The 10,314-nt window shown below is 45.6% G+C and overlaps 1 protein-coding gene across 1 annotated transcript; it reads right to left on the bottom strand.

Moving 5' to 3' along the window:
* Window positions 1-848: 848 nt before the first annotated feature.
* LOC119301313 (tryptophan decarboxylase 1-like) lies at window positions 849-2,479 on the bottom strand. Its single transcript, XM_037578266.1, has one exon. The coding sequence runs from the start codon at window positions 2,390-2,392 to the stop codon at window positions 857-859; it is 1,536 nt and encodes a 511-aa protein (XP_037434163.1). The 5' UTR covers window positions 2,393-2,479; the 3' UTR covers window positions 849-856.
* Between the last annotated feature and the right edge of the window lie 7,835 nt (window positions 2,480-10,314).

The raw sequence follows: 10,314 nt of genomic DNA, 5'->3' as shown, positions 1-10,314 counted from the left end.
GAAAATATTACCAAGGTTACCATTTATGTGGCTTTGACAAGGAATGGTGTCGCGGGAGCAGTTCCGGTAGTGTGCGGCGATGACCTTTGGATGTTTCTAGGAGCTTCGGCCATAATGGGGTCAAAGATCTCTGACCCAATAACCCCTGAAGCTTTGGCGGTAAGGAAGCGTTGTCTCTCGCCGATGATCTATACACCCAGAGGATTCAGGTGGCTTCGAGCCTTCGACTTGTAAGGTGGTCTTAAATGACATAACCAGCGGAGTGTTGCAAGTTACGGTGCTATCATTAGTGAAGTGGTTTTTTTATTAGTTGTAATTTTGTTCAGGAGTCTAGGATCTCAAATGTCGAGACTCAGAAGCTAACGAAGCATGCTCTTACTTTAGAGACTCGACGCCATGTTTGGTTAGGCTAACCTGATGGTCTTACTTTCATCCTTATAAAACATTGTGACAAATCAATAAAGGCTTCATGAGTTTGTCTAAAAAACTTGTTTTTTTTGGCGAGGAGCCTAGAAAGAACTTGTTGCATTAATCTCACGGTCTAACAAGAAAGTGAGTGACCCAAAACAAAAATTCAGGCGCCTGACTATAAGTCACTCCCATATATTTGTACCAGAGTACAATACAAAGAATAACATCTCATGTTCTTGCAATATAAGAAATTCTACGATCTAATCAATTTCTTTGGTACCGGCCTCCTATACATATATCCTCGGCCGATATAGATCACAAAAAGGAATAAGAACCAAATGTGCAAAGTAATAATAATCCAAATCATAGCAAAAAAAAAAGATAAACACAAAAGAATAATTATACCCCAAATATAGGGGTTTGTGTGGCTTCTGGAATGATTCACTTAATCCATGATACTGCTAGTAGTCTTCTTGATGAGGTCCCAGGCACTCCTCACATGCCTCTCCTCCTGCAGGGACGACCCCACGGCGAACCGAAGCACGAACCTATCACCAACCACCGTGTGTGCAAGATAAGCCTTACCGGTCTTGTTCAGATTCTCCATTAGCACATGGTTAGCCTCATCGGCATCCTCCTCCGTCATGGCTCCAGTCGCCTTGATCCTGAAGCACACAAGAGCAAAGTTCCTTGGTACGACCACCTCGAACCTATCGTCGGCACGAACAAAATCTTCAAACATCTTGGCCATGGCGACGTCGCTACGGATATGCTCTTGGAGCTTTGCGGTACCATAGGTGCGCATGACCATCCAGAGCTTGAGCCCACGGAAGCGCCGACCGACGCCGACTTGCATGTCCTTAAGATCGGTGACCTCGCCTGACTCTGTAGCATCGTTCTTGAGGTACTCTGGGTTGGTCTCCAGCGAGTCGCTGAGGCGGTGAGCATCACGGACGTAGAGACAGGTGCAATCGAGGCATGTGAGAAGCCATTTGTGTGGGCTCATGCTTATGGAGTCCACGCGCTCGACGCCATCGAGATGGTGGCGGAACTCCGGGCAGATGCACGCACTGCCAGCGTAGGCAGCGTCGACATGGACCCAGGCATTAAACATGGCGGCAACGTCGGCGACGGCGCCCACCGGGTCGACGGCGTTGGAAGACGTTGTGCCCACTGTGGCACAGACATATGTTGGCACGAGGCCGGCGTCGGCGTCAGCTTGTATGATCTCGAGAAGGTTGGCCGGGTCAAGCCCGTAGTCGGTTTCTAGCCCGGTAGGGATGGAGCGAATGTTGGCGGGATCAAAGCCTGCAAGCCGACATGCCTTGAAGAACGTGGAGTGGGTCTGGTCGGCAGCATACACAGTCAAGCGTGGCAGGTCGGCCACGCCAACGGAGCCGCTCCGACGCAGCGCGTCATCACGTGCGGCGACTAGCGTGACGAGCATTGCTTCGCTCGTGGTGCCAAGGATGACCCCACCACCGGTGCCCCGACCGGTGCTGGTGCGGTTCATGAAGGTGGTGGGGAGGCGAAGGAGCTGTGCAAGCCAGTCGAGCGCGAGAACCTCCATCTCGGTGGCCGCCGGAGAGGCCTGCCACGTGAACCCGACGGTGTTCATGGCGGAGGCGATGAGGTCGCCAGCGATAGCAGCGGCGCTGTTGGTGGAGGGGAAGAAGGCGAAGAAGTTAGGGCTGGCCCAATGCGTCATGCCGGGGACAACGGAGGTCCTAAGCTCCTTCATGGTGACATCGAACGGCGCCGAGTAGGTCGGCGGGGACGCGCTGAGCTCGTCCTGCAGGTATCCCGGCTTCACGTTAGGAAGAACGGGCATGGACTCGACATTGGTGTAGTAGTCGGAGATGAAGTCGACGGCCTTGTGGAGGTATGCACGGACATCTTCCGGGTTTAGCGGCTCGAACGCTGCCGCCTTGTCGTTGGGGAAGGCGGAGAAGGTCGTTGGGTTGGTGTCCAAGCTGCCCATTTTTTAGGAGCAAGACTGTGTGGCTTGATCAATGAAGTGGAGGTAGCTAGCTTTGCTGCCGGAGAGCAAGAAGAAGCAGCGGAGAGGTTGTAGTAATTAGCTGTGTTGGTTTGGTTTGGAGCATGAAGTACATAGGCGAAGGTATATATATACCAGTTGGATGCGGGAAACGGCGTGGCGGGATGGGCGTTGGATGAGTCCCGGTCGCGTGCGTTTATCGTACGCTGCTAGGAAAGTGCATGGGTTGGTAGGGATGCGAGGTCGAGCGCCCGCGACACGAGTCTGCTGGTCAACTCGACTATTCAAGGGTCCAGATGAACGCTCTACCAGCAGCCCCCGTTATGGTAACGGTCATAAATTGCCAACCAGTCGGCTGCTAGTCTGCTACTACCTCCAGTTTTGGTTTATTGGTTCTTAATTTTTGACCATAGAATTAACTAAAAAAATAATAATGCATGTCATCAAAAATTATTTTGTTGGATTTGCATAAATTATTTTAGTAGTTAAATTTAAGATCAAATTTTGGCACAAAATGTAAGGGGGGCCAATAAACCAGGACGGAGATAGTACATACATGGACCATTTTCGTCACCACAGAAGAAAAAAAAATCCTTTCTCCTTTTGTCACGATTTATTAGTCCCTGCTATTTTGTATCGAACTTTGATCATAAATTTAACTAGTAAAGCATAAATGTTATGTACTACTTTTCATAGTGGCTTTGTATAAGGGAATGGAGGAAGTATTAGAAATAACACTTTTCAGAATTTTTTATAAATATGACTCAAATGGTATAAATTTTATGGTGTATAATTTGTTGCTAGTTAAATTTATGGTCAAAGACTGGTTCAAAATACAACAAGAACTTATGGATGAGATCATAGTGTATTTCACCTCTGTGCCAACGATGCTTGTAATCATATCAGTCTGTTGGTTTATTTTAACAAGTAATCTGAAAATTCTGCAGTGCAAGTTTACTATCAGATTCAGCCAGTCTGAAGGTCTTCATATGTTTGGTCACCCATATGATTGTGTTCTGCTTCTTTTAAATTTGCGTTATCATTTATGCAATTTATGTTTGAGTTGTGCTTTGCACCGGCAGGATTACCAGTACCGTGAAAATCAGCTATAGGTCGACTACTTTGGTTATTTCATTTATTCCTACGGGAGCTGCTAGCAAAGCTACAGAAATCGAACAGCCTGGATCCAAAAAGTAGAGTTCAGACCATTCTTTAAAGTACAAGTACATATGGTATCAACTCGAAAAAAAACCCTACTGTACATATGTTATCATGGCATGTACGTGTAGTAAAAGAAAAGAAAAAGGTTAAACCGTGTTCGATCAATTCGTCATTCTGAAACCAATCTGACTGAGCAAGCGTTTCAAACCATTCAAGGCGCAAGCACACGTGATCAATTCAAGATGGAACACTTGTTTGCTGTACAGTGGGACACTTGGTTGCTGTACAGCGTACAGTGGGATTTCTATCAGTAACGCCGAACCCTTCGTCTCGTGGCATGCGTGCATATGTGGTTGATTAATTCCTGGCAAGACCAGTCATCGCTGACGCGATTGATTTCGTGAAGTATCTTGTTAGGTAGCGAAGGTCTGTGCTAATTTTGACTAATGCTTAGATTTCCTAAAGTAGGTCGGTAGTTCTACAAGCTTTCCCTAGGATGGATGGCTTTTATTTGGAAAAGAGTAGAAGTGACCGTTTCAAGTTAAATAATTTAGCACAAATATACCAAAAAAAACATGGAATCTAACAATTGTCAAACTAGTTTATTTTTAGTCGACAAATCTCAATATATACCCCCTTCACTTTATTTACTTCGCATATTAGCTTTGTCTGAAGTCAAAATTTATAAACTTTGACCAAAGTTTATAGATAAAGATATTAACACCTACAATACCAAATCAAAACCATTAGATTCATCATTGAATATAGTATCACATCGTATATATTTGTAAAATGTTCATATTGTTTTCTATAGACTTGGTCAAACTTGAAGTCAAATCTAACATCCAAAGTGCCATTTCGCTCCCTAACCAAATGAGTTATTTGCTCGCCCTAAGCATTCATATTTTATGCCCCTCTCCCACCCCAACTTCTCGTGTACCTCCGCCACTGCCCTTAAACCTTGTTAGCCATTTTGGCCATTAGTCCCGGTTCACCAACCGGGACTAACAAGTCGGGACTAAAGGCCCTCACCCTTTAGTTCCGGTTGGCCACGACCTAGGACTAAATGCCCACCACGTGGCATGAGCGCGTGCCGGGCGATGGGGGTCCTTTATTCCCGGTTGGTGACACCGATCGAGACTAAAAATTTTAGGGGTTGAAGGGTTTATTTTCTTTTTAATTTTGTGTTTCTATTTAATTCTTTTTCATTTCAAACATATTTTACGGTACTACATACTGTACATGTTATGCATATATAAATAGAATATCTCGTAGAACCAATCATATATCATATAATTTCTCGTACAACCACACACACACACACACACACACACACACACACACATATACAATTTGGTATATATAATTTCTCCTACAATTTGCAGATCATTACATGCAGGCATTAGGTGAAATGACATTCTCCTTCGGGACCTATGACCTGCTCAAGCAAAAATTCCATCATTTCCTCTTGAAGTGCTCGTATGCCGTCCGTTGGTAGGAGCTTATCCCGCATCTCTTGCATCTTCATTAAAGAAGGAGATGAATATGAATATATTAGTTGTATGTATATATATTAGATCATGATAAAAAGAATTGTGAATTGTGTTTACGTACAAAAAGATTTCTTCCATCTTTGCTCCTTTCGGTCATAAAGCGAATGTTCTCGCAGATGTAATACACACATAAATTATTCCCCGACGTATGCCTCATGCAATTTACGAAAATAGAATTAAAGAGATGCGCAGACGTGGCTAGTACTACTTAATTACCCTGGATCGCACCCATTTCAGCGCTGGTTTCCATGGACCGACAACCTCTTTGATGAACTTTTGCCAAACCCTGCCCGGTAAAGAAAATAAATAAATGAGTTATTAATTAGTTGATATCAGGAAGTAAACTAAAGACGCCGACATAGTGTGATGATGATTGAAATTACCTGCCGAGCATCATCTTCACGTTTAAGTATTCTTTAGGTTCTGTAGGTAGTGAGTCCCGTACTTGAACTTTTCCCTCGTCAACTTCAATGATTAGCAAGATCCAGTGGAAACTGTGTGCGCACATGTTTGTATAAGCGGGCATGTGCATAACTCATCAACTACACTTATTAACATCTAGTAAGCAAAATAGAATTTGTAGTACAAGACAGTAACACTCATCCGCAGTTGTAAGGAAGTAGTATTTATTGTTGGGTATTTAGTTGCTTTGGAAACTGTAGCAAGCTTCTCTATGTCTTTTGTGTTGATTTTCCACACACCTTCATTAACGGTATTTGGGTCAGTGAACCCAATACCATAGACGCTATCTCTTTTTATTTCATAAATCTTCATTCTGCATAATACCACATAAAATAATATAGTGAGGATAATTACAGGTAATGAACGAGCACAGCTAGAGACTTAAATTACAGAAAGAAATCACTTACAAACAATAGCAACTGACGAGAGATTTGTCGAGTGCGTCTTGATTGAATAACTGAAGCATTTCTTGAAACTCAACCCACAAATCTTTTTCATGGAAGTAAAGCTCTGCCTTGACTTTCACCATGAGGCTTTGTCGCCCATTCTGTATTTCTCTCAGGTACCAGTCATGCAATCTGCGCATTTTCGTTGATAGAAGCGGGACCTCCTTAGGCCTGACCAGAGGTTGGCTGGGGACATATTTTCATGCTACTTCCTCCTCTTGAATCTTGGGGAGTTCCTCGATGCCTAGGAGTTGTTCAACAGTGATACCGGCCTCTCTAGCCATCTCTCTATCAGCGTCGGTTATTATCGGCTGATCGGCGGTACTCACATGTGATTGTACAATGAGCGGATGGATCGATTGCACTGCCTGCTCTCCCAGCTGGGGAACAGTTTTCCCGCTTTTATTACTACCTACTTGGCTCGAGCTCGACTCCTTATCTTTTTGTGCATGATATGACTTCTTAATAGAGCGCACATAGTTTGAGTCCGTTCTCTTCACAGCCTGTTGAGCCATATCCAGAAAGTGTTGTATGACTTCCTCATGTAGTTTCTCCTTTGGCGGCGGGGGTGGTTTCTTCGCCAAAAAGGCCTTCACTTGGGTATCCACTTTGGCATTGATTTCCTCGATGGTCATGTCGTAAGACAACTTCTTTTTGGCAGGAGGAGAGGCTTTCTTGCTTGGTGCTCTCTTCCGCTTTGGGGAAGGCTGACGCGCCCGAGATCGGTATGGCGAACTCGCGCTGATGGGGTCCGTATTGGGGTGGGGGTGGAGTCGGCTGACGCGGAGGACTTGGAGGAGAAGTCGGCTGACGCGCCGGACTTGGCGGAGGAGTCGGTGGCCTTGGAAAGACGATGCAATCCTTTCTCCATAGAATGATAGCACGTATGGCGTCTCCCAGTGTGCGCTCCTGTTGACCTCCAAGAATGTTAAGCTCTAGTGTGTCATATCCTGACATCACTCCACCCACCCCGCCATGAGCATAGCCAGCTGGAATCGGATTGCCATGGAAGGTTGCTTCTAGGGGATTTGGTAAAGCATAGCCGATCGCCACCTTCATAGATATGTTCTTCAGTTTCATGCGTAGCTCACAAGGTATCGTAGCTTCAATATCATCCACGGGGTATCTAGCCAATAGTGTATCATTAGCTAGGACCCCGTGGAACCCACGCTGCTTTTCGGCCTAGATGGGACGGTGCTATCCAATACTGGATCTAGTTGCTACCGCTGCTGCCTTTCTTGGCTAAGTGTGTTGATCTGCTCTTGCTGCCGCATGAAAGCGCGTTCCAACTCTGTCTGCTTTGATTCTACCTGTTGAAGGCAGTCTACTTCCTGCTTCCTCTGCTCCTCCTCCAGCTTCTTCTACTCCTCCTCCAGCTTCTTCTTTCTCGCACGACTTCTGTAAGTGGGGTTCCACTCCGTAAACCCCTCAACCCACGGGACAATGCATTTGCCTCGTGTTCGTCCCGGGTGTTCAAGATTCTTCAGGGCACGCGTATGCTCGTCGTTCTCTCTCTCGGGCTTGAATGCCCTCATTCGAGCCTCTTCTATTGCTTGAAGTAAAGCATCGGGGGATTCTTTAAGACTTGCCCGCTCCATGATCTCCCTTGTTTTTGAGTCCAACTTTTCCCCATGCGCATAAAATCAAGTCCTGCACCTCTCGGGCCAACCCAATGTTTTTGGAGTGACCCCATTAGCAATCATCTGTTCCTCAAATTCATCCCACATAGGCCGGCCGACCTGGTAGCCACCTGGCCCTAGAACATGGTGAAACTTTTTTTCGCAACATTAATCTTATTTTTCCTCGACCGTTCCTTAGCTGTTTCCGATTCCTTGAACTTCACAAAAGAGTCCTAGTGATCTCTTGCCTTCTCCAGTGCTCTAGTGAATGCTGGAGTCTGCTTTCCTGCTGCTTCGTAGTCGGCCCATATTCTTTTCTTGTGGTAGCAGAATTGTGTGGCCATCTACTTAAGAGCACTCTTCTTGACTTTCTCCCGTTCTGTATCTGTGAAATGCTCTGGTAGGGTGAAATGTGACACGAGCGTTTCCCAAAGCAGATCTTTTGCTCTTTCATCGACAAAACTAACTCAATCTCTGGTACGTCCATTTTGCATCATGCTTTTATATTGATATTTATTGCATTATGGGCTGTTATTACCTATTTTGGTACAATACTTATGCCTTTTCTCTCTTATTTTACAAGGTTTACATGAAGAGGGAGAATGCCAGCAGCTGGAATTCTGGACTAGAAAAGGAGCAAATCTGAGAGACCTATTATGCACAACTCCAAAACTCCTGAAAATTTACGGAGAATTATTTGGAATATATAAAAAATATTGGGCGAAGAAAGTACCAGAGGGGATCCACCAGGTAGCCACAAGGGTGGGGGGCGCGCCTTCCCCCTGGGCGCGCCCCTTGGCTTGTGGGCCCCCTGGCAGGCCTCTGGTGTCCATCTTCTGCTATATGATGTGTTTTGACCTGGAAAAAATCAGAAGAGAGCTTTCGGGATGAAGGCCACCGTCTCGAGGCAGAACCTGGGCAGAAGCAATCTAGGGCTCCAGCGGAGCTGTTCTGCCGAGGAAACTTCCCTCCTGAAGGGGGAAATCGAGAGGGGGTCAATCTCCATCAACATCTTCACCAGCACCATCCCCTCTCAAACCCTAGTTCATCTCTTATATCCGATCTTAGTGTCAAAACCTCAGATTGGTACCTGTGGGTTGCTAGTAGTGTTGATTACTCCTTGTAGTTGATGCTAGTTGGTTTATTCGGGGGAAGATCATATGTTTAGATCCTTAATGATAATTAATAATCCTCTGATTATGAACATGAATATGCTTTGTGAGTAGTTACGTTTGTTCCTGAGGACATGGGAGAAGTCTTGTTATAAGTAATCATGTGAATTTGTGTGGCACCCTGGCTCAGAGAAACCGGAACGCCCCGTATTCCAGCCCAGAGATCGAGATGAAGTCTTCTGGAATACGGCACTGCTTGACATAGAACCAATCAGCTCTTATTACATGAATAATAATAAAATGGTCTGATGTTACAAAGGTTCACATCAGCACGGCGACACTACGCCTGCGATACAACACTTGCTCTATGCTAGCAGCAGAACAATCGTAGCAGGGGAAATCTTCTAGCAGCGGAACAACGACGAAGGTAGTGAACTCCACTCTGCAGGGACTCTGGCTGGGACACGATCTAGCTTGCATGAACGGAAACCACGACAAGCAATCAAGAAATCATGGCAGCACCTGCAATTTGGCATGACACGCCAGGTCAGTGCATTGAATGTACTTGCAAGCTCACAACAACCAAAAACATCAAGGAAAGATAATAACATAGCATTAAGCAGGTTAATTAAATTAACAACTACCATGATACAACAACAACGACTAAGCATGATATCAAACTACTACAATACTGATAAATCACCATCTCAGATCTCCATAACCATATCTCTCTTGGCTAACTGGTCAAGCAATATACCATCTCGATCACCTCGTGCTCAAAACCAAACGGTGATCTTTCCGGCGATCACAACCATGACCAACACTTGGTCTCAAACGGTGATCTTTCCGGCGATCACTACCATGACCAACACTTGTTTCCCAACATCATCAACATCCTGCCAATCTGTACTACTCAAAATGTCCACATATAAATCACCTATAAGTCATTCCGTCATGTGAGTGTTGATCGAACGGTGTGACCTAGTACGAACTTATACCCATGACCGAGGACAGGGCTATCGATAGTTTAAACAAACACACTCTGCAGAGGTAGCACACTTTACCCACACCACGGAACCCATGGCCTCGCACTCCCATTCGGGTGGACCAACGGCGTTCTGACAAAACCGATCTACTGCCATGACACTCTCTCGGCCACTCCGACTCACTCCCCACTGGGCTAGTCCTGGGTGGCCCCGTGTCTACCAAAGACACCAACGGCCACCGTCGTGGCCAAAACAATAAATCGTCCCAAACGGGGACATGTGCACATAACAACAACAACGGACACACAAGGATTATGTCCGCCTACCTAATCAGGGTAGCGCACGCCCATAACCTTCCCTCGTTGGAGGCACCGGCGAGAGACACGTCAATAGCATCGCATTAGGGCCTCCCCATAAAGGCAAATGTGGTTGCACTAGAAAAGCCCGATTCGGTGGCACCTGACCAACTTAATGACGGAATTTATCCCGAAAAATAGAGTTGTGATAACTGATACTCAGATATCAACTATCAAACTATAATCCAAGTCATAGCAATATCCAACAA

Source organism: Triticum dicoccoides, chromosome 1B (genome assembly GCF_002162155.2).
Source record: "Triticum dicoccoides isolate Atlit2015 ecotype Zavitan chromosome 1B, WEW_v2.0, whole genome shotgun sequence".
NCBI lineage: Eukaryota > Viridiplantae > Streptophyta > Magnoliopsida > Poales > Poaceae > Triticum > Triticum dicoccoides.
This window is presented reverse-complemented; position numbering and strand designations above follow the sequence as displayed.

Excerpts from the sequence above, each read along its gene's own strand:
- LOC119301313 (XM_037578266.1), bottom strand. The coding sequence starts at position 2,392 with ATGGGCAGCTTGGACACCAACCCAACGACCTTCTCCGCCTTCCCCAAC.